The sequence below is a fragment of the Mya arenaria genome, chromosome 3, assembly GCF_026914265.1.
Source record: "Mya arenaria isolate MELC-2E11 chromosome 3, ASM2691426v1".
Lineage (NCBI taxonomy): Eukaryota > Metazoa > Mollusca > Bivalvia > Myida > Myidae > Mya > Mya arenaria.
This window is the reverse complement of record NC_069124.1, coordinates 54,291,053-54,315,288: the sequence shown is the minus strand read 5'-3', so window position 1 is coordinate 54,315,288 and position 24,236 is coordinate 54,291,053. Positions and strand designations below refer to the sequence as shown.

At 37.5% G+C, this 24,236-nt stretch overlaps 1 protein-coding gene across 7 annotated transcripts in view; it reads right to left on the bottom strand.

Annotated features, from left to right (window-relative positions):
* LOC128226745 (E3 ubiquitin-protein ligase MYCBP2-like) overlaps positions 1-24,236 on the bottom strand; it is a 78,621-nt gene that overhangs the window by 4,206 nt on the left and 50,179 nt on the right. For 4 of the 7 annotated variants that reach the window (XM_052936770.1, XM_052936772.1, XM_052936773.1 and 1 more), the window contains 28 exons: positions 23,643-23,871; positions 21,066-21,193; positions 20,555-20,752; positions 19,976-20,084; positions 19,510-19,635; positions 18,660-18,851; positions 14,766-14,921; positions 13,086-13,193; positions 12,343-12,489; positions 11,922-12,105; positions 11,387-11,536; positions 9,620-11,153; positions 9,114-9,327; positions 8,679-8,890; positions 7,906-8,106; positions 7,530-7,670; positions 7,068-7,214; positions 6,768-6,858; positions 6,299-6,432; positions 6,019-6,084; positions 5,644-5,871; positions 4,166-4,309; positions 3,530-3,630; positions 2,343-2,493; positions 1,844-2,130; positions 1,381-1,588; positions 699-935; positions 149-281 (listed from right to left, as the gene is read on the bottom strand). In XM_052936770.1, the coding sequence (XP_052792730.1) occupies positions 149-281; positions 699-935; positions 1,381-1,588; positions 1,844-2,130; positions 2,343-2,493; positions 3,530-3,630; positions 4,166-4,309; positions 5,644-5,871; positions 6,019-6,084; positions 6,299-6,432; positions 6,768-6,858; positions 7,068-7,214; positions 7,530-7,670; positions 7,906-8,106; positions 8,679-8,890; positions 9,114-9,327; positions 9,620-11,153; positions 11,387-11,536; positions 11,922-12,105; positions 12,343-12,489; positions 13,086-13,193; positions 14,766-14,921; positions 18,660-18,851; positions 19,510-19,635; positions 19,976-20,084; positions 20,555-20,752; positions 21,066-21,193; positions 23,643-23,871 (5,956 nt within the window). The remainder of the gene's footprint in view (positions 1-148; positions 282-698; positions 936-1,380; positions 1,589-1,843; positions 2,131-2,342; positions 2,494-3,529; positions 3,631-4,165; positions 4,310-5,643; positions 5,872-6,018; positions 6,085-6,298; positions 6,433-6,767; positions 6,859-7,067; positions 7,215-7,529; positions 7,671-7,905; positions 8,107-8,678; positions 8,891-9,113; positions 9,328-9,619; positions 11,154-11,386; positions 11,537-11,921; positions 12,106-12,342; positions 12,490-13,085; positions 13,194-14,765; positions 14,922-18,659; positions 18,852-19,509; positions 19,636-19,975; positions 20,085-20,554; positions 20,753-21,065; positions 21,194-23,642; positions 23,872-24,236) is intronic. The other 3 variants (XM_052936774.1, XM_052936776.1, XM_052936771.1) reach the window with 2 other exon arrangements.

The following is a 24,236-nucleotide window of genomic DNA, read 5'->3' as shown; positions in this document are numbered from 1 at the left end:
ACAAATGTTACAGAGGAATAACATGTATATGTAGAATATTTGACAATACACACATTCATATGTTTTATGCATATAAATATATCTTACAGGAGTAGCCTGGACCCTTTTTAAGCTACATGACCCAAACATTAGCCGTACATGTACGTACCTTTTCCCTCTCTAAACTCCACCATGGCCTTGAGCGTCTTACTGTCAGCCAGAGCCATGATCCAGAACAGCTTGGTGCGACCACACCCCTCATGCAGATCCACTTTAATGGCCTCCTCCTCCTCCTTAAACACCTGGTGTAGAAAACAAAATTTATTAGTCACACCATGAAAACACACTAACAAATACAATTAATATTCCATATAAGATGTATTTCATCATTAATTCCATTATGGTTGAAAGTTTTGTAAAATGTTTAACTGGTATTGTCTTCTATTTTGTTTATTTATTATACAGTTGAAACTTGCTATGTTGAACTCCGTAACCTCAATGTTCTAGATGTCGAGCTTTTTTCAAATGTGGTGGATTTAGCTTGACATGTTCTGTTTTTCGGTTCTATTGACAGTTTGTTATCTCGAAGTACTTCATGTGGTCCCAACGACTTTAACATTGAGAGTTTTGACTATATATTCTTTGTTCAATTAAACAAAGTATACATTACTTCTTTGCATAAAACATCTCATTCTCTAAGCACAATGAATCTCTTATACCTGTCTCTGATGTGATCTTTTGTTCCTGTGAAGATGGAGGAATCGGTCACAGTCAGCACACAGATTCCCACACTCTGTACACAGAATGATGGCGGGTGTCTCCCCATCATCATGGTTATCGCATGTTGGGCGAGGCTGTCCATGGGTTCCCCCAGGGCCTGACACCCACTCGCCCGAGGTGAGACGTTCAACATGGTCCTGGTTCAGTACACACAGGGAGGCTAGGGCCAACCACATCTAAGGAAAAGTATTGTGTTACTAATATATAATGGGGTGCATAAAAACTATTCAGAAGGAAATTCTATGTTGATTCTATGCAACAACATCACTGAAGCAAATAATTTAACATAAGTTGATTTTTAGCAGTGGTGAAATTAGCACAGGCTACACTCGCAAGCCCTACACTGTTGAAATGCTTTGTGAGGCTGCGCAAATTCTGGATTTTATAGAGCAGGGCTTTTTAAAACAAATTGATGCCAAGCAATTATTTAAGAATTCGGGCTTGATCAAACAAAAGTCTAATTTCTATGACCGTTTAAGTGCTGTGTGGAATGCAGTTCTTAAACCTTTCTCTAGCTGGAAAAACTTGGTCAGAATACATCACTCATTTTAAGTTGACATACTTTTTTCTAACAGCAATACTTAACAACAGTCAAATAAAAGTAAACCCTATAACCCTTACAGTGGGAGTCTTGATGCAGGCCTGTGGAGTCCTCAGTCCCTCCTGTAGTTTTGTGAGGGAGAGAATAGCCTCTGCAATTGCAGCCTTTGTCACTGAGTTCCATAATTCAGACAATGTGCCCACAGCCATGTCTTGGATCAGCGCTATCATGCTGTTGGCCAGGTTAGCTGACATGGAGCCCCGTAGCCACCATCTTGGGCTTGAGGCTCTGGAAAAAATGAGTCAAGAATGTTATATTAATATACACCAGATGTAATCCAAATAATCTGCCAGAGTTATGTTATTTCAGATTCCCGTTATGTTAAGGTTTAGGCTTAGGTCTTCTCTCATGCTTCATTTCTACTGTTTATTTTTCATGTTTCAACATTAAAAACACAAAGTGCAACGATAACTGTACATTCACACAAGACCAATGCTAAAATCGTAACAAAAAATATGGGAAGAACTTAACACAGATACTAACTCTATGCCCGAGGCATCAGTGAGGCACTCGGCCAGTGTGATGGATGTGACACCTTTGTGTGGCCCAGCAGCCTTGACCTTGGACTGCACAGTGAGAGCCTTAGCAATACACGCTAGGAACACATCCAGGATACAGGGGCGGGTCGGATCAAAGGAGCGGTCCCCATCCTCCCGACTGGCAAGGGAGACAATGCTGTACTCGACTGGAGGAAGGGAGGGAACACTGAGAATATTGGCCAGGGCCTGGGGTTTAACGTCTGGTAACACCCGCCTCAACACTGACACAACCTGATAAAAACATTACAGACTTTTTATAGACAATACATATACTTGTAATGCTTAAATGTATACGAAGTGAATACAAATCCTCCCTAGTTCTGTTTTTTTCATATTTGGTCAAGGGAAATAACTTGACAACTATTTAAGGAGGAGTTACATACTAGAAACATGCTACAATGATCACAGAGATCATTTGTGTTTCATCAAACTGTCTAAATTACCTGTCTCTGAACCCTGGGTGAGGCTGTATGCAGAAGGGAAAACAGGTCTTTCAGCAGACCACTTTGCTGGGCAAGGTATGCTCTACCCACACCTGATCCTGTCAATGCCATCACCATAGATACCAGCTCAAAACAGAACATGTCATTTGACCTGTAACAAGTAACAAAAGTTAAGTTTTATTTAAGCAGTCTATTAAACAAAGTAGCATACTTGCCACTTGGTGACTTGATTTTACACCTATATATATTAAATGTTCAAGTAAATAAACAAAGCAGATAGAGTGTTTTTTGCAGTTCATAGATTGATGGGTTTCCATGATTGAAGGTTGTCAGCATGACATTATAAGTATCTTCCATGGCTGAGAGTGTAAGATAGGTTCATTCCGACCCGAGCATAGGGTGTTTTGCGGAAACAAGGTTTACCGAGTTTCCGCAAAACACCCTGCGCGAGGGTCATGATGAACCTATCTTACACGAGCGGCTATGGTAGATGCTTTTTCTTCCACCTCAGTTAAACAAAATTAAGTAAAACTGTATTTTTTGCTGGAACTCTTTTGTGCTTAGTGAAAATAATTGAGTATGGATATGCGATAATTTGTTGTTGTCATGGATATGCGCCTTTGATTCAGATTATGTTAATAGTCAAATCGGTCTTTAAATAGTTCTAAGGAGAGTTAAGCATTATTTCTTGATAGGTGCGTGAAAACTGTTTTATGGTGACATTTGAAGCAAGAAATAATTAATTAGCTTTCTAAATATTGCCACAAGACAAGGTTTTCATGATGCTACAGACGACATCTTCAACAAGGGAGGTTATTACAATGTGGTGACCATAAAAAAGAAGTTCCATATGGGCGTTTTATCTTCGCCCGTGGGCAAGATAAGAATTTCTAGCATGGTTAAATTATTGGATCTACTTATCTGAGGTGGGAGAAAAACATTTCTGGGTTAGTAGGTGACCTGATTTGGCATACAGTAACCATGGCACAGGCAGCATTATCATGCTCAAGTCTGATATACTGTAATCCTTCTACCCAGTATATCTGATTTTGGTTCACCTACTTACCCAGTAACTTTCAATATCTCCCACTTATCCTGTCAGAACATGTTTTTGCTTTATAGTATTAATGTTGTTCGAATTGCAACGTGGATAAGCTAACAAATTGAAAAAGAGCCCATTTCCCCACCTAGATTCTTGGAGGTCCTGTTTGAGCAGCAGAGCCATCTCCCACTCATCCCGTACACGGATTGTCTCCTTCTTGATGCCTTGCACGATGTGTGAACACACCTACCAAAAGAAACCACAATTGTGCATGTACATCTGCCATAATTTATGCTATACTGTATTGTATTGAAGATTGCTCTTAAATGGTAAGGTCCTATTTTTGGCTATTAACAATTTCACCAGGTTCTGCTCCGTTCTTCATATGATAATTTACCAATGTTTTGCAACGTTATGAAATCTTAACAGTTAACAATTAAAAGCAAATTTCATAACATAATTACAAGTAGGCTTAATGCCAAATGTGAACATACTTAATAATTCTTAAACTACCATCAAATTATAGAACATGACAACAGATTTCTGTTGAAAATGATTATAACTAAAATATTATTAAAGCCCAAGAGTAATGGGCTTTGCTACAGGTGCATAGCGTTTCTGGGAACATGCGTTAATCAACTTAAACAGTTTCAGAGTTTTGGCCAAAGCAAGGTTTTTGCACTCGGCCTCCTACAATACCAAGGCTATCACAATATCTCGACTTACATTCGTTGAAAAACAGACAAGCTTTTTTTAAATCATTGCAACTAAATAATCCTACCTGTTTCTGTAGATGAGAGAGTTTTCCACTGCGGCTGAAGAGAATGCCAACCATGTGCTCCTTAAGGTCAGGGTCACTGTCGAGGTGAAGGTCCAGTGTGTCTGGAGACTTCTTGTCCAGACGGTCAATCAGGCGGCCGAACACCTACATGGATAACAACACATTTTTATACTGTAAAATTAAAGAAATAAATTGTATGTTCACAATCACACTTAAAATAGAATGCAACGGACCTTATTTGCCTGTGAATACCCTCTGTTTCACTAACTCAGACCAATTTTGTCCCAGTAAATGACCATCAGAATGAGACTTAAAAATTTCCCCAGAGTATCTTATCCTGTCTTCTAATCCATATGCTACTAACGTAATATAATATTTAACCTTTAATGTGAGAAGCCTGGAGTGCTCAAAATCTCAGCCTCAATGTTGGCTTGACTAATTTAAGCTATTGACACCTTCACATCAGAAAATTGTACATGAGCACTTTCATCTGTCTTCATTTAATAAATTCAGTAAAACTGCGATCGCTCGAGGTTGCCGGGGACCGAGCCTAAACCTCGAGGGAACCGATGTTTCGAACGACCCGATTTTCAATTCTCCAGTCTGTTATGAAATATCTTTCAGTGTATTTTAAGTTTGAAGTCGTCTGTTAACTAAGACACCGATTATGTGTTGCGTTGTGGAAATCGCTCATATGTTCAAAGGCTGTCGTATACTATATGTATACTAAATATAAAAGAAATATCAATAAATGAATAAATAGAAATTTTTATTTTTACAAAATTGCAATATTTCAAAGCAAAGGAACAAGAAGGAATTCTTTTCAGAGATTCCAATGTTGGATTGATATGGTAGTGTTTATTCATATTTTTATTACTCATTTACATTCCTCACAATTAACTTCTCATAATTATCTTCTTAAATGCTCATATCAACTAATATCAGTCATGTGTTAACAGTGTTAAACATTTTTTTCACACCTTATCAATTTGTTTTTTAACTGTCATTGCAATTTTTACAACTTGCGAAAATTTTAATACCTAGCAAGTGTTTGTTTATTTTGGAACACGCGTTCGGGAAAAAGTGTGAAATTATGACCTCGAGGTAGCCATAAGGTTTTGTGCATGATTTGTGTACTTGGGACCGAGTATATTGCTTGACTCCTCAACATAATTAGGTTTCGATGCAGCGTAGGTATATTTTATATGAGAATAGAAGGAAAAAAGTTCGGGACCAAGCTCCGACCTCGAGGGAACGCCGGTTTTCGAACGACCGCCTGATCGAACGACCGCAGTTTTACTGTAATTAATTTTTCATCAGGACAGATTATTTATATGAGTTAGAAGCCTGAACCTACAGTGTTTCAGCCCCATAATTGAGTGCTTTATCTAGGCCATGGAGCACTAGGGTTTCCCAAACATGATCACATCACTTTCTTACTATAAAAGGTAAAAATTTGGAATCAAAATATTTCTTACCTGTGAAGTAAGAAGCCTAAAGACCCTCAGTGTTTCAGCCTCACAGTTTGCTTGTTGTATTTGAGCCATGGAGCGCCGGGGCTGGAGTTCCAAATTGTCCCCTAGGACCTTCACTTGTCTGACCCTCAAACTATGGTCAGGACCTCGCATGGACACCTGCAGGACACGGCATTCCTCCTCTGCAATTGGGCAGTTCAGCCAGCCAATGTGGCGAGTGTCCACCTCAACCTGCACATAAAAATAATTGATTTGAATTGCTGAATTTACCTCAAACATCTTTGTTTAGCTATGATTCAAATTCATAATTTCATATTGCTGATTCTATAGCTAATAAAGCACCCGTCATGAAAGAAAATTATCATAATTAACACTGACCTGCATCATCTTCTTCAAATCCTCGGCAGCAGGACCAGCATGGAAGGTTACGCTCGATACCTTACTCTGGAATACAGATTATATTCAAATTAAAAAAAAATAACTTTTTTTTGTTGTTGTTAAATATTTGGATATCCAAATACATGTAATGTCATTAAAACTTGATACACAAAACAGTTTCATTACCATATACAAATTACATAATGTACATGTAGGTCAATTTGTAGGTCACTGTATTAACGGTATTCAAACCTTTGTAAGATGAATATCTACCACTTACCCCCAGATCCCTAGTGTTGTCCACATGTATGTAGATGATACGGGGATTGGCCTGACCCTGGCAAGTGATGGTGATGGTCTTCACCTTGTTTCTATCCTCATCCCCACTCTCCCAGAAAGTCTCCGTAGAGTTGTCTACAAAACAAAAATGCGGTAAATAGTAAATTGTGTTGCCATAACCATATATGTAATTTAACAGAATATCACAAACTGAGGCCAATATTCGTCCATTTTTTCAATCAGAGGTGGTAAAAATTAACATTAATGAGCCTTGCAACACCTTACGCCCATTGTCTTTATAAACCAGTTCAATTTACACCAGGGAACATCGGCACATTCCTTTACTTTGTCATACAAAACATGAGACCCATTTTCTGACCTTTAGAATGAACTTAAACAAAACCCATATCAGCTTATGTTCTCTTGATCTTGTCAAATTAACGCTTTCTAATTATAGTAGGCAATCATACCTGTGAGGCTTGCAATCATGGCCTGTCTACTGGAGGCCTTGATCTCAGCAGTGGGGGTCAGGTCCTTCAGGGTGATCACCTTGTAGCTGCACTGTAACACCATCATGTGGGCATAAATATATTTTGCTCACAATTAATGTCCTAGACTTAAAGTGCAAAGCAATATTTTTTTCATCTTTAGCCCAAACTGAATGGATAATCGGGTTAGATACATTAAAGCCAATACTCCTGTGAAAAAGTATACCAAGCTACCAAATTACATAATAACCATTGACTTTCCTTCTATAAGTAAATACCAACCTTTTCAACCACTCCGTTCTTGGCCTCCTCTGCGAGCTCATCTGATTTGCTAAGGATCTGGGAGATGTTGCTGAACACGTGACTCTCGTGCAGAAACTGGTGGTCAGACTGATGAAACTTCATGCAGAAACAACGCAACGCCATTTGCTGTAAAACATTGGGGGTTCCTAAGAAGGTTCAGCTTAACAAACATCCATTGAGTTTGAACTCACATTGTAGCATTGGAGTGATCATGTACTTTGAAACTGAATCTCGTTACAAGCGTCCATTGTAAAGTTATTATTTAGAACACACATTGCAGAAATATCGTAAGTCTATCGAAAGAGTTATTTATGGTTCTTATTTTATTTTGCAACTATGGTAACCTAAGACAAAATGCATTCCAATCCAAATGACATCATGTGTGAATTAAGCTATTAAAATGTATGTCCAATCATTGACTTATTAAAACATCAAATATACCTGTATAACAGAGCCCAGGGGTAAAGACATGGTGACATCTGCTATACTCTGTAGCAGGGTGTGAAAGGACTCTGGCAGGGGTTCCACTGCCTTCCCTGCTATCGTGATGTCTGACATTGGGTGTTCACACACTGGCACCTCCTGAAGGAAAAAAAAGATTAACTCAACATGATGATTGGTTTTGTCCATGCCATAACAAGTCCCCTTCTGAAATGATGACAGTCATGTTAGACTATGAACATAAGTCGGTCCAGTCGCTCAAATATAGTGAGCTTTTCTATCATGCCATTTCATCATACTGAGAGTAAATAGAAAATATTCAGTAAAATGAATAAATCAAATTGTTTAACAACAAGCTCTTCATGCAACCACAAACCTCTTGTTCCTTCTTCGGATCTTTCTTCTCCTTGGGTGCAGGTGGAGGTACAGCGGGAGGATCATTCTTTTGTCCATCCTTTCCCTCCTCTGGGGCCTCATCCTCATCATCATCCTGACGAGCAAGGGCCGAGACGAAGAACCACAGCAGATCATGGATACAGGTCGCGTTGGTGACGGTACGTAACAGCCAGTTCATGGCCTAGAATATGGGACAAGTAAATCATATAATTTGTTCTGTCAAATTATTTTGGGAGGGATGTTGCATCAACAAAAGAGGAATAGACAAAAACAGATGTTCCATAAATATATACATATATATATATTTTAATGAATTAGCATTTTTGTAACATATAAAGACAAACATTATTTTAAGACACATGAAACTTTTATGCATTACTGTATCATTTACATTTAAAGGTGTGTTTTTATATATGGAAAATCAGAAAAAGTTTCGCATCCTGGCTTGATATCATTTTGACTTGGTTATCAATAAGGTTTGAAATAAGATCATTTTTTTACTATCGATTATTAGGACTGACAACCTATCAATGATCAATTAATAATCAATATTTACATGCATGTCCAAACATTTCCAATTTGCATTTTGGCTTAAACATTTCCTTGATAGATAAGCCTTTTTACCCCTCTATCCATAGCCTCATAGATATACCTTTTTACTCTAAAGATATATAACATTGGTTGAACTAGCGGCAACTGATGTGGCCACTTCTCCATGAAGGAAAGGTTTAACAACACTGCATGCAGACTCACCTGTAGAGCAAAGACCCGGCATGTAGACTTGCGGAGAGCCTGCCTCATTGCTAGCTGTAGGCCATCAAGATCGTGTCTCTGTACGATGAACGACATAACGGGGCGGGTGAGGGCTCGCTCCTGGGGGTTCATAGGAATACCACGATCTTCCTTCACTGAATTGATGAGCTTTTGCATGGCTGCTGATGGGTGCTTCAACAGTGTGCCTCCATCTAGGTAGAAGCACAAGAAATTTGGATGTAGACAGAAGTCTTTGTCTGAGGGCACATTTACATTTACCTACAAGATTGACTGATATATACAGACTTCTCTTAACATTTTTTCAAATTTCAAAACAATTCATTACCTATTTTTTGAATGTTGAAAACGATGTAAGCAACTAAGTTTATATGAATGTTTGAGACAACTTGATGGCTAGAAACACACAGTACTTACCTCCTACTCCACCACTGTTGTTTCTTCTACGAGATCCAAACAGCCTTCCCAGGGTACCCTTGTTCTGTGAGTTAGAGCTGTCATCGTCTGACACGATCTCTGACACACTCCTCTGGAACGGCCCCTTCTTTGATCCCTCGGGGTCAGAGTCCGGACTGGTTCCTGCACTACGGGGGTTCATCATCAGACTGGCATCAGACTCTGAGTGACCATCCTAGTAATTGAGAAGAGTTGGAAGGCTTTCATTTCAGGTGGGAAAGTCATAAAGTTTAGACCAGATTTAGGGGCCAATGAATTTAACTTATTCTGAATGCACACTGATGGTCTATTTACAGCCCCTTACCACTATGATGGCATCTTATTGTGAAACTAACATACAGCAAAGATTAACCTATTTAAATCAAACAAGTCAATGTTAATCTTTCTCAGTCTATTGATATCGAAAGAAAATCAATGATGGCTAATTACTGGGCAAACTTTTAATAATATATGTCCAAGAAACTCACTAAGTGACTAGTAGCAGGCAGACAAGTTGATAATGGCCTGGCATCCTTCCCAAGTGACCCAGATCTGGCTAGTGGGCTGTGAAGGGGTTCTGTGGGCAAACGGGGCCGGTATGACACAGGTTTGTGGATGCTGAGAGAGCCCGACCTCACTAGAACTCGATCTTCGTTATCAATAAAGAAGTCATCAGCAAAAGCTGAGTCTGAGCTCTGGGCACTCTGTCGTATTAGGAATTGGAAGGGAACCTGTGGGAACATGTTAAGGTCCATTCTGTATTCTTCTGTTACTATTGGTAACAAGAGCTCATTTCTCGTTGGCGACTGTTTCTTCAATGACTGAGTGGGAAGCTGGAAGCCAGATGCACTGGCAAGGTCCAGCAAGAACATGGCATTATTTTTCAGCACAATATGCGCCTCCACAGGTAACATTATGTTCTGCTGACGGGAAATTCCACCTTTCTTTTTCATTTTTTTTACTTTATCTTTCTCCTTTTGGGCTTGACGTTTCTCCTTCAAGTATTTCTCCCTACATAGGTCACAGATGAGGTACCAGCTGCTGCCCCCTACCCCACCCTCTCCGCAATTCCCAGCCCAACCATCACAGAAGTTACCCCCACTGTTGTATCCCTTACCCCCTGCATGACGACCGCAACCAGGGTGGGCGTGTCTCATGTGGTAGGTCACTGGGTGGGGAAACATCCCATTACAAAGTTCGCAATTTGACTCCCGATCTGCAACAGGCCCATAAAGTGCCTGACCAAAGAGGAAATCTCCTCCTCTACCAACATGCTTTGCCTCTTTTTTCTTCTTAGACCTCTTCTCCTTATCCTTTTTCTCATCTTTCTTTTCTGGCTTCTTGCTCTTAACAGCAATTGCAGGACTAGGATACACCAGCTCTTGTATTATAACCTTCTGAGTAGCCAATGACAACTCATCCCAGAAGTAAACAAGGTGCTGAAGTGTTGGTGGCAACTGTGGTTCCTTCTCAGAAACTGAAGGCTTTTCTGGCAACACATAATGTTCTAAGGTTTTAGCATCAGACTTCATTCTTAATTGGTCTTTCTTCTTCTCTGAATCTGAGAAGTGAGTCTCAGGTTTTTCATCACCCTTCATTTTTGATTCTAATTTAAATCTCACCCTTGGTTCGTTAATATTTTCCTTCTTTTTTGATTGATCCTTACTGGAGTCAGTAGCGTGCCTCTGTCTGGTTTTCTCAGTTTTCTTACTTGATTTACTGAAAGATGACATTTCTTTGGTGAGGTTTTGATTAAACTTTAGGAATGAAGCACAGGCCATAGCATCATGCACGATTCCTTCGTGCCATAGAAAGGCTGCAAACACAGCCCTAAGGGCCTCGGCGACAGAAGGTGACATGGCTTTTTGGGTGTGATGCTTGGGCCGGTCCATCACCATTGAAGCAGAGAATGCCCGGGCCCGGGCAATAGGTGTCAAGTCTCGCTGGGAAGGCGAATTGGCCCTGTCCCGCTTTGACCTCAATGTTCGACCTCTGTCCTTTCTGATGTTCTTTGGTGATAATCTAAAAATATTCAGGTGGACACATTCAATAAATGTCAAATAAAAATATGACCAAATGAAGCGTAAAAGTACTATCAGTATGTAGTAAAAAACAAAAACAAATAGTCACCAATTTAGACCAGTTCAAACAAATAAATCTACAGTATCCTGAATCTTGTTAATATTCTATTGCAACAATAATACAAATTGTCAAGTTAACATTGAACCCATAAGTTTTGACTGTCAAACACTAACCTGCCAGCATCTTCCTTGTTAGAAGCCCCAATGTTGAAGGCAACCTTGACCCCATCTGCCCCCTGGCTGACAGATGGGGACCCTGCTTGGGCTCTTGAGGGACTAGAGTGGAGATGGGGGCTGCCTGACCGCCCAGGACTGCCTTGTGGACTGAAATGACATGAGAATATCTTATATGATGGGAAAAACTTGATCCCAGGACTATACATGTATGTTCATGTTTCTTCTATGAATATCAATATGCTTTCAATTGAACTTGATTACCATTTTTTAACTATTTGAACAATATGTATAATATATTACTTTTTAGGAGAAAAGTCTCATTCAAAAAAAAAAAAATATTTTCTAGCAATCAAAAATGATAATAGGCATGAAACAATAATACTAGCATTTTAAAAATTTGATTGTTTATTGCCAAGTTTGCCAAAAATTGATTGCATCTTCTTGAATTCAACAATCGCTATGAGGCTGTATTCTCTAAAGATTCTCCTAATAATTTATTTCTACTTAAACACATGATATATCTTAGACTAACCTGCGTCTACCAGGAGAGGAGAACCGTGGACTGACTGAGCCCTCCTTCCGCTGGTTGGGGCCTAGCCCCAGGTCACCGTCAAGTTCATCTCGGGAGCCCTGCCTGGCCCCAGGGTCACTAACAGAAGGCCGTGGGGGAGGGGACACTGATACCCGGTCCACAGAGGCCTCCTTACGCAACTGACCTGAATTACCAACAACTTCTTTTTATCAAGATTTATTTACAAAACAGGAAGAAGACCAAGGCTTGTGTGGACAAATAATCCACAATACTTATCAATAGTAGTAAGCTATACATTTTCTAAAAGAATGATATTAATAATAATCATATTATCTTATGTTTAATCCAAAACTAAAAGTTATAAATGGTTAATAAATTAAGTAATACAAACTTTACTCCATGACTTCATGTAACTACCCACCTTTCCTTGTGGTGAGAGGGCTACTGGGTGGGGTCACAAACTGGGAGCTATCTGACCCCCCTGACACCACGGAGTTCATACGGGAAGGCGAGAAGGACTGCTTTGGACTCCCACTACGGGCTATTGGGCTTCCTGATCGAGGGGATCCTGTATGACAAAGTACAAATATTTGCTTTATAATTATTGAGAATAATACAGGATGTAGACTGGGGTATAATTACAGAATAACTTTCAAGTATAATTGCTCATTTTCAAAGCCTAAAAATAGTCAACTTATTTTTTAATTCAAAATTAGTTATAATCATGCAAGCCCTGTTATCTGCCAAGCTATTAAGTACTCTATACACAGTAGTGTCTATTTCCTATGTAGTAATAATTTCCTTGAAAAACAGATGATCCCTGCCACCATAGAAGAAAAATAGCTGGATTTTAGTTAATCACTTTTCAAGGATCTTTTTTTATCTCATTGCCGTATTGTTTTGCTTAAAAAAAGAATATTTCATACCTAAATTATTTGAAATAAATAAATATTTTGAACTCAGTTTTTTTATAATCATCACATGTACGGCGTAACAGCAGTGTTGACGGTAAAGCAGAAGGAAGTAACTGCCGCAGAACCATTGCAGTGCCACCATCTGACCACGATTTCATACTGGCTTATTCATGTGTATATGCTTCAAATTTTCAGAGTTTTATGACAGAACCTACAAAATGATTCATTACTTAACTTTGTTAAACAATACCTTTATCAAGCCCGGTCTGTGGGCTGTTACTTCGTGACAAGGGCTTCTTGGGCGAGGATGGGGGGCTGGGGACTGGGGTGGGGCCATTCCCATTGGCCTGACTCTCTCCTGGAATATACATCATAGATGACAGTTGGAGTATATTTATTTTAGTTTATACATACATGTACATCATTGTTCAATTGTAAAGACAGCTGTAAGCTTACATGAATGATTCTCAATGCTATTTCATGGGTAGAAAATAGAACTGGAACCCTTTTTAAGCATCCCCCATTGAGTTTAAACCCACATATCTTTGGTAAGAGGTGAACACTTAGGCCTATCTAATCCTCTATGCTGGGCCCTGATTCAATAAAGATAGTAAGGCTTAAGTTTGTCAATTTCACAGCCTTGTTTTTTGGCTTAAAATGCATTTCAAAAATATTTTCAGAGCACATTTCGTATAGATTCTGCCCGTAACTTGACGGGTGTTCCAGAGCACTCCCAAGCAGTGTAAGACTAGGATATCTTATTGAAACAGGTCCCAGAATTATAAGGCAAGTCTAAGTATTAACTTCTAGCAACAAAATAATTTCTTTCAAGTATTTAAAACATTTAAAAGAACATATGTGATCATTTGGTAAATTTACAAAAGCAAATACTCCTACTATGAGATTAACTATTTTTAAAAGGTGGGAAAGATAAATCTTCTTACTAATTGAAGTAACAAATACAAATAAGTTAATCATAAGTGTTACATCTATAAATGGTTGCTGAAAAATGACAATACCAAACACACAAAAAATATATAATATAGTACAACAATAGCATGACATATGGAACACATTACATGAAAATAATAAATACAATAACTAAAATAACAAAAGCAAAGAAAACATTATGTACTTGTCCTAATAAAAAGAGAGGGCATGTTTCAAATGTAACCCCTGTACAGTAAGCACAAGTATTGTGTAACCTATGATAGTACAATAAGGTAGCGCTTTATAAAAAAAACTCAGCAGGTGTAATGAAAACAAAATGGTTGTCGATACAATGTTTTCAATGAAATAAGCTGTGTTTTTACAAAAATATTATCAAGTTAAGCACAGTTGTATCAATCACTGAATTAGACAAAAATCTCTTTAAACAGACCCTCTTAGCGTATGATAAGAACAGAAAAACTACCCATCTTCCGAACAAATGCATGAACAGATGTAAGCTGCCCTCTCTATCATGCCATTCTATACTGGAACATATCTAAACAAAATGTGTTGTGATAATTTCTTGACAAAATGCTTAGCAAAATTCTTCACTCTACCTTACCAGCACAGCAAGAGGGTGCTAAAGACTATCCATTTTTCCTCAGTTGACCAAGAGATGTAATAACTCGAGAAATGTTAGTGGAATAATGGGACTTATTACTCATAGTTATGCTAACTGACATTCGGCACTGTGAACATGTGCTCTATGTATCATGTTAGTATCTATCATAATATTTTTTTGTTTATGGTCAATAATCAAGGTTTTGGAACAATATTAACATCCATGCCAAATGACAACAAAACCTTAAAAAAAATCTCCAAAAACTGACAAGCTAATGTGTTTCTACAAAGCTTATAAAAAAAGGCATATCAAAAAATCTCATCGCATTATATACAATGGTACATGAGGCTGGTCTTAAACAACAAGAGTTACAGATACCTATGAGCTGCGCTAGTTTTTTAGGGCTCAGAGCCCGAGTCAGTGCTCGGTACTCCTTGCCTCCAAACGGAATACTCCAGTTGGTATGGAAACCAAGTTCATGACCTTGACCCCAATCAAGGTTGGAAGCCTCAAGCTGGTCTTGTTGGGCCTGGCCTATAGGGGCATAACAACACAGTCATCAAAAAATAGAAAAGAACTGAACTATGGAGTATACCCTGAAAATTGTGTTAAATGAATAAAGCAAGGTCATGGCAGTGTGGTTGTCTGACTGTCTTAGTGGGTAAAAAGAAGGAATCTATGCAAAGGTATTATGTTCTTCGCTCCACTTTTAATCCTAAAGCAGGGCATAGGCAGTAAGCAGAGGCAATTATCATGGTAAAGTTTAGCCTTCGTGGAAGATTTTCACAATAATTTACAACATAAGACCAGACAGAGAACTGCAAACCATCATGACTCAAGCTTTTAAATGAAGACATGGAAACCACAACATCCATTTTTTGTCCATGCCTTTATCACCACCTCTGTTATACCTTCATAGTTCTAGATTATAACCTTAGCATACAAAACTATTCATGTATATGTCCGTGAACCATATTGTAACTTACTTGATTGTGCAAAAAAATAAAATTGATTCCATTTATTTTTTAATCATAGAATCGTATGTATGTTGCCAGATAATGAAACTTTACTGTATGCCAGTTGATTTACATAGCAATTTGCCTACATGATTGAACATCTAAAAACTATCAAGACATACAGAGGTAAATGGAAAACGTTTGACTACTTTTCCACAACTCACCACAGCGATACAAACCATCAGCGTATCGCATTAAAGACAAATCCCGGCATCCGCAAACTTTAATCAACAATTCTAACCATCATTGTCCAGTACCCACATATCAGTATTTATAACATAATGCACTAAGTCTGTGATTTGTTGTTATCTAATCAACAATTCTAACCATCATTGTCCAGTACCCACATATCAGTATTTATAACATAATGCACTAAGTCTGTGATTTGTTGTTATCTAATCAACAATTCTAACCATCATTGTCCAGTACCCACATATCAGTATTTATAACATACTGCACAAGTCTATGATTTGTTGTTACCTTTCTCTGCTCTAACTACCTGGGGTAGTTATGTTTGGATTTTGTTCAGTTTATACCAATATATTTCAACTTCTTCATAAAGAAAGCTGATACAAGTCCAGAGCAAAAACCCAGTAATTTTGACGTTTTTCAGAGACTAAGAGAACAGACTGCTGGTTCTTCTCAAAACCAATACCTCAGTGGTAGGAAGCAAACCCTACAGCACCTCATTGTCTTTAATATTTCACCATACAGTAATGTGATCTTGTAAAGATATATGTTGTCAATCACCAATTGACATGACGCCAAACCAACCTTATACAGTAGTAACTCACTAAACCGGACAAGGTCTGGACTAGGCAAAATTTCCGGTTTAGTGAGGATTCCGGTTTAGTGAGGATTTGATGTATGGAGTAAGTTTACTCAAAATATTAACTGAGTTAACATTTAAAGGGAAGTTGAAAACTGGAATAAAATGAAAACACTTAAAGATAACATTTATTTTACATCAACAATGGTTCAAGTAACTTGAAATAATGCATAGAATATATATTCATTAATATATCAATGTGCATGTGCTTGTCATCTTTTTTTCCAAGTCTTAAAATAAAACAACTCACGAAAATGACCACTTCATCGCCGATCAAATTTCTTAATTTCAGTAACAAACAAACAAATTATCCGATTATCTGTAATTTAATGCTTGTTAAGTATGTTTGATGTTTGATAGTTTAGTTAACGCACCGCTCTAATTTGATTCAATCATAGAAGTCTTTAGATAAAACAACCCTCCAAAATGATCACTTAATAACCGTTTCTAGTTCTTTATTTTCTGCAACAAACAAATTAATGTTTCAATCAATTTTCTTTTCACAAGTTTGATTATCGTGCGGCAGTCAATCCACAGCGCAATCACCATTATCAATTATCGAGTTAACACAACATCACAGGTGCAATATTTAACGACGCACCGGCTGTCAAAATAAAGTGACCCGCGATTCGCGAATTCCTAATACACAAAATCATTTTGACATGTTGGAACAAATATATATCCGGTTTTGTGAGATAAAATTATGTTGACAACTTAATTTCTAAATTAATTTTTGTCCGGTATCTGGAATTTCGGGGTTCCGGTTTTGTATGGATTTTTTACATTGAAGGGGAAAACTGGGACTCTGAAAAAAGTCCGGTATCCCGAGGATTCCGGTTTTGTGGAGTTCCGGTTTAGTGAGTTTCTACTGTATAATCATTCATAACTGTAAAACCAATCCAGAAGTTTACTAGTAAAGTGATATTCCTGGACAAATAAGTACACATGGACTTGGATTGAATATATTCTTTTGATAAATAGTTCTTATCAAGGGCAGTCTTAACCTGATTTAGCGCCATGTCAATTCAATTAAATGATATTCATTTACTGTAAAAGCCTTACACAATATTGTAACAGAAAGACAAGCGGTTTACATTTTGGTGACTGGTCAATAGTTTTCTTCAACAAAATTTGACTGCAAGCTTGTGAAATGAGAGAAATACAAACAAGTTTAAAATATTACATGTATATCAGTCAACAAAGAATTGAAAAAAGTAAAACTGAAAACAAATGTTTATTTAATAGAACAACCAGCTCTATTAAATAAACATTTGTTTTCAGTTTTACTTTTTTCAGAGAACTTTCCAAAGAAATCATATGTTTTGAAGTTATCAAAAGTCAGTGTGAGTACACGATCAGTTTTACTTAAGTCAGAAAAGCAAATTATGAAATATTAATAATTATCTTTGATTCACTTATTTTTTGCAAAGGGCTGAACACTGTCGTACAAGATGTTAGTATTTCACACATAGCAGTTATACTATGCATACATTTTTACCAGTATTGCTCTTTAAATAGAAATTATACAATACAATATTTACACCTCAACTTCCATTCCTTAAATGAACTGCCTTACGGCAATTGCGTTCATCAATCGATGAACGCAACATCTTCGGATATGTTCGGATCGCAATTCATCCCATAACAATATACTTGAAAACTATTGATCTTGTTATTGTTTGTATTGTGTCAGCAGGTCCCGTAAAATATAAATCAACATTTTAGAAAGTGCTAAATTATTATATTATAAACGTTTTGTTGCCAAAAGTGTTTCAATTTTATGTTTAAAAGCAATTTCAAGTGGTTGATCTTTTCCCGCGTTATTGTGACGTCATTTAAAAAAAATGTTTCCGGTAACAGTCGAGTCGTCCTATTTACAGAATGGGTAAGAAAGGAATACTAAAAGGTAATCCGAAACGAAATGAAATGAAGTATTTTTTTAACGTTTCTTGAATAAAATAATGAACTATTGGTGTAAATATAAGGAATGAATTGCAGGGTTGATGTCATTATCAGGGATATGAACGCAATTGGGCTGGTCAAAGTACGCGTGGAGTCCTTTGGACTCCACACACTTAGACCAGCCCAATTGTGTTCATACCCCGATAATGACATCAACCCCGCTATTCATTCCTGAAATACAGCTTTGCAGTATTGTTTCATGAGTCTAAAAATCAAAATAAGGGTGTTATTGAAGGTGGACCCAGAGCAGCAAGTTGGCTCCCACTTGTAAATAATATGCATGCTGCAAGAACTTTAATCATTAAAAACAATTGAGAAAAAAAGACCTCAAACATAATGTACGCACTTTGAATTCATTGTCATCTTACAATCCTTAAACACAAAAACTATTTCCTAACCACTCAATACTATGCCCTGCCCATTTCAAATTTTACATTAAAACCAAAATCAAACTTGTTCACGTACCAAGAACCTTGACAAGATCCTTCATGGATGAAACATTGATGTCTGGTGGAAGCCCACTAGCCTGCATCTCTTTACGGGAGAACTTGGGTGAGCCAGGAGATGGAGCCCGTGTTGTTACAAGCTGGGTACCAGAACGGGGTCCAAATGGCGGGCCTGGAGAAACACCCTGGCTTCCATAGGGGTAGTGCGAGGCTGTTGGTCATAGATTGTGAATATGCTACTTAAGAATCAAAGCTCAGCTACGGAAATGTTCAGCAGCCGATTTTATAAAAAAACTGGCTAACTCTGATTTGCCAAAGTTAGCAAAAACATTCATTGATTGGTCAAAATTTATCCAATTATTACTATTAACCAATCAAATCATTTAAATATGCAAAGTGACCAAGAGACAGTGTGGATAATTTATCAACGTTTTATACAATTGGCTGCAGGCCACTAGACAAATTTAGTCCTTGAGACTTTAACCAATATAAGCATACACATAAATTTTGTATTTCCTAATAACTAGTGTCTTACATTCTACAGTCTTGTTTTTATATTCAGAGAGAGTAAAAATTCAGTGGCTTTATTTCAAGAATTTTTTGTCATATATCATAACAAAAAGTCTGATTTATAAGTTGTTATCATTTAAATATCAGAATGAAATCAAATCAAGATTCATCTCGTATCCAGGGCAGTATTCAATTTAATTCTTATCCTTATCCTTAGACATGCCTCAGCAGTTCCATTCAGTCTATTGCCCAATTTATTTTATAGTCCAATCAAATCACTCATATTATATTCTAAATGTAAGTTAACTGTAAGTTGTTTATTGAATATGGCCCCTGGTTCCATATAATGATGTGATTACCTGATGCTGGCATGGAGTAGGTACGTCCCGTCTCGCTGTCCTGGTACTGTCTAAAGCTGGGCAGGACCCCAAAACCAGGGATGGGCATTCCTGGGGAACCAAAGCCTCCAACTGAAGTCTGGGTAGCTGTGCAAATACAAATGCATTACAGTATTTGATAAATTGTGTACCTACTGAGTCATATTTTTACCATAATGTAAACTGGCGCTTCGTGCCTTGTTTTATAACATCTAACTTATGAAAAGTTATTATCTAACATGATGAGACATGAAAAAAATCACAAATAATATTTGAATTTACAACAACAACAAAATCTAAATAATTTTACAGCAATCAAATACTAACATGAAACTGGTACATTCACGTTCAATTCCCAAATCACAATTCCCCTTAGATTAGGCTGACACACCTTGTTATATACCATATTGGTCATGCCCATAAAAGAAGCATTTAGTTTTATACTTACTAAATGGGTAGGCAGCAGCCCTCCTTCCCCCAAACATCTGTGCCTGGTCCTGGCCAAACACCGGGTACCGCTGACCTACAGGGGAACCAAAGTCAAACCCCTGTTGTACCTGTAAACAGGCTACCATGTTAATACATGTACTGGGTATGCGGAAGCTCTCAAAATTATTTAAACCTTCTGGAATAACTCAATTACCTAGTGTTCACACCTTCATTTGTCCTAACAAACAGTACAGAAGAAAGAGTGATTTCAGCATGTTATTTCTACTAGCAGGCCCTTATACTATCAGAACTGCCAATATATATGTTTTATCTGTCAATCGTCATTAACGGTTCAGAAGTATACAAAGGGCCATAGATCTGACAATTTTAGACCATGAACTATATAATTTGTCTCAAAAAGCTTAAAAGTTTGAACTTAATATCTTTTAATTTATTAACAAAACCATAAAAATTCTCATAATTTCTAAGTATTCAAAGAGTCATAAATCTGACAATATTTAAGAATTTGTTACATAACTTGGTTGGACACCCACAAATTTTTGGCAGGCTCTAAAAACAAAATTACAGAAAACACTACCTGTGTTGGCAAGGCATTAAAAGCGAAGGGGTCCTTGGTTGATGCCTGCTGGGTGACGCCTAGCTGGGACTCGTGTACAAGGTATGGGGTGTTGTCACGAGAACGAGCCAGTGCCCATGCCTCTCCGTCCTTGTTCTGACAGAACTGTTCCACGCTGTCACTGTCCAGACGTACCCACGTACCATCACTGTTCACCACCTAGAGATGCAGAGACACAAGGGTGATGGATTCACAAGCATATTATCAATTTATCTCCTTGACAATTAAATCCTTGTATATCATATTGAACATGACAAAAGTCAAATTTACAGTATATAATATGGGAAGTCATAAACTTCATGTTTATCAACAAAAATGTTTAACAGTCAAACAAATTAACTTTCAAAATGTTGTATTAAATGTTTGATTTTTTTATTACCTGACAATTTACTACTTATTAATGCTCCTATTAATGTTCCTATCAATAATTTATTTACTATAATCTACATATCAGCAATATACATGACCTAACCTCCTCTGTAGCAGTGACCTGGTTGCCCATGGTGATCCGTCCCACAGGTGAGGCCTTCAGGTTGGGTCTACTGCGGATGTTATGGCCAAACGAACCACACTTGACAACCTCATACATGCCAGGGCCACCTTTAAAACATATGGATCAAATGTTACATTGCTTCATAAAAAAAGAATATGGCTATAGGAAACAAACAACTTTTTATCAAATCAACAAGGACTTGGTTGTATTGAATGAAATAATTTGTAACTTTAATTCAAAGTTTGAGACAAAAAAAATCTCAAATTACAGGATTCATGGCAAGGGAAAATGAAGTTCCACTTAGGTCTATAAGATTTAAACACAACTGATAGATAGTTTTATTTCTAGGGATGCAAAGAATGGCAAAACAGATATTTGAATATTCGGTAATTCTTTCGATGGAATATTCGAATATTCGATTAGCGTAATACATATTTTAGAAGATGTAGTAAACTACTATTATTATTCGCTTAAGTAATAGCCGGGGCATTTAAACCCTATTTTGTCGTATCCAGTACGTGCGGCGGACCCTGATTTCCCCAAATGAGCCTTTGAAATTCTCCGTTTTCAGGAAGTAAAAAGCAATACATTATAAACAGACAAACAACAAAATCGAATAATTCAATTCCGCTGCCTTTTGTAAACAATGTGAAATTAGATGGATTCCTAGTAAAACAGTGTTTTGCGCCAATGGAAGGTCTTTCCGTAGGATGATCAGCCTCGTTCTGAGATTGACCTCTAAACTGACTAAATATAACTATGGAAAACTCGAACCAATTCGGGAACTAGTAAAATAGTAAAACGAAAACATAAGTGGATTGGACTTATTTATTGTACAACAATAGAGGAATTATATTCAAAAATCCATTTCAAAGCACGAAAATTGTATTGAAAGATGAAAACAGTTTAAAGCACATATATGCAACAACATTATTGAGCACAATATTACATTATTGTGGCATTTATATCATCGCCTCGTTTTGCGCTATTTTGCACAGCATAATTTGCAGCCAAGACAACACATTGGTGTTAAAGCCGATCCCTAGCCAGTTATTGTAAAAGTAGGGGGACTTTTTATAGTACCCGACGAAATGTCCCTAAATGACACATGTCGCGTGTCTAGTCATCACATTCACACCTCTGGGATTAGGGGCCAATCATTGTAAAAACAAGATAAACGAGCTTTATAAACAACATCAGTGATGAAGGCAAAATGTGTTTTGTTCTCTTTATTGAATTTTTTTTCCGAATATTCGAATACCGATTTTGACATTCGAATACCAAACGTTTGATCGAATATTCGAATATTCGTTTGCACCCCTATTTATTTCATATCCTTGGACCTTTACAACACACTCACATCTCCTTGAGCCTTAAAGTCACGCTCACATATCCTTGAACCTTTATGACACACTCACATATCCTTGGACCTTTACAACACACTCACATCTCCTTGAGCCTTAAAGTCACGCTCACATATCCTTGGACCTTTATGACACACTCACATATCCTTGGACCTTTATGACACACTCACATATCCTTGAACCTTTATGACACACTCACATATCCTTGAACCTTTATGACACACTCACATATCCTTGAACCTTTATGACACACTCACATATCCTTGGACCTTTATGACACACTCACATATCCTTGAACCTTTATGACACACTCACATATCCTTGGACCTTTATGACACACTCACATATCCTTGAACCTTTATGACACACTCACATATCCTTGAACCTTTATGACACACTCACATATCCTTGAACCTTTATGACACACTCACATATCCTTGAACCTTTATGACACACTTACATATCCTTGAACCTTTATGACACACTTACATATCCTTGAACTTTTATGACACACTCACATATCCTTGAACCTTTATGACACACTTACATATCCTTGAACCTTTATGACACACTCACATATCCTTGAACCTTTATGACACACTCACATATCCTTGAACCTTTATGACACACTCACATATCCTTGAACCTTTATGACACACTCACATATCCTTGAACCTTTATGACACACTTACATATCCTTGAACCTTTATGACACACTTACATATCCTTGAACCTTTATGACACACTAACATATCCTTGAACCTTTATGACACAATAACATGTCCTTGAACACTTACATGTCCTTGAACCTTTTTGACACACTCAAATATCCTTGAACCTTTATGACACTCTTACATATCCTTGAACCTAAATGGCACATATATCCTTGAACCTTTAAGACACACTCACATGTTCTTGAACCTTTATGACACACTCACATGTTCTTGAGGCTTAAAGTCACACTAACATATCCTTGAACCTTTATGACACACTCAGATATCCTTAAACCTTTTTGACACACTGACACACACTTACACATACCACACACTTACACATACCACACACTCACACTTACCACACACTCACATATTCTTTAACAATTGGCTAAAATCAACACCACAGACAAAGTTGATGCTTATGAGACACAAACAATTTACTTTGTAAATTTAATACAGTTTTTCTTCTAACATACCCTGGGTAGTCTGTGTGACCACAGGTTTCTGGTTGTACATCTGAAACTTCTTCACAGTTTCAGACAGGATCTCATCAAACGTAGACTTGGGCTCATCTAGGGGCACCAGGAGGGTTTTCCCAAGGTGCTGGTTGTACTGTAGTGTCCAGGCATCTGAGTAGCCATTGTGACACCACTCCTTGATGCTGTCTGCACTCAGTCTCAGCCATACTCCATCATCATTGTGAACCTAGGAAGATAGAAAGAGTTTTACAAAATGTGGCCTATAGTCACTAGAGTTTACAATTATTTCTCCTTTGGCTAGTGACCTACTTTTTTCTGATAAGTCTCTCATAATCAAATTTTACCGAGATTCATGGAGAAAAATACTGATCAGCTTGGTCAAGATTGGGAAGAAAGTGTGCCTTATAGCATGTTTACAATATTCTTTCTTTAATTTGGTCTGGTAATTTACTTTTTGACCTGACATTACCCATCATGTAACTTGACCTAAAATTAGCCGACACCTACAATCTGACCAAATTTGATGAATATTGGGTAAGAAATGTGGCTGCTAGAGTATAAACCAGCAAATTGTTGACAACAGACGACAGA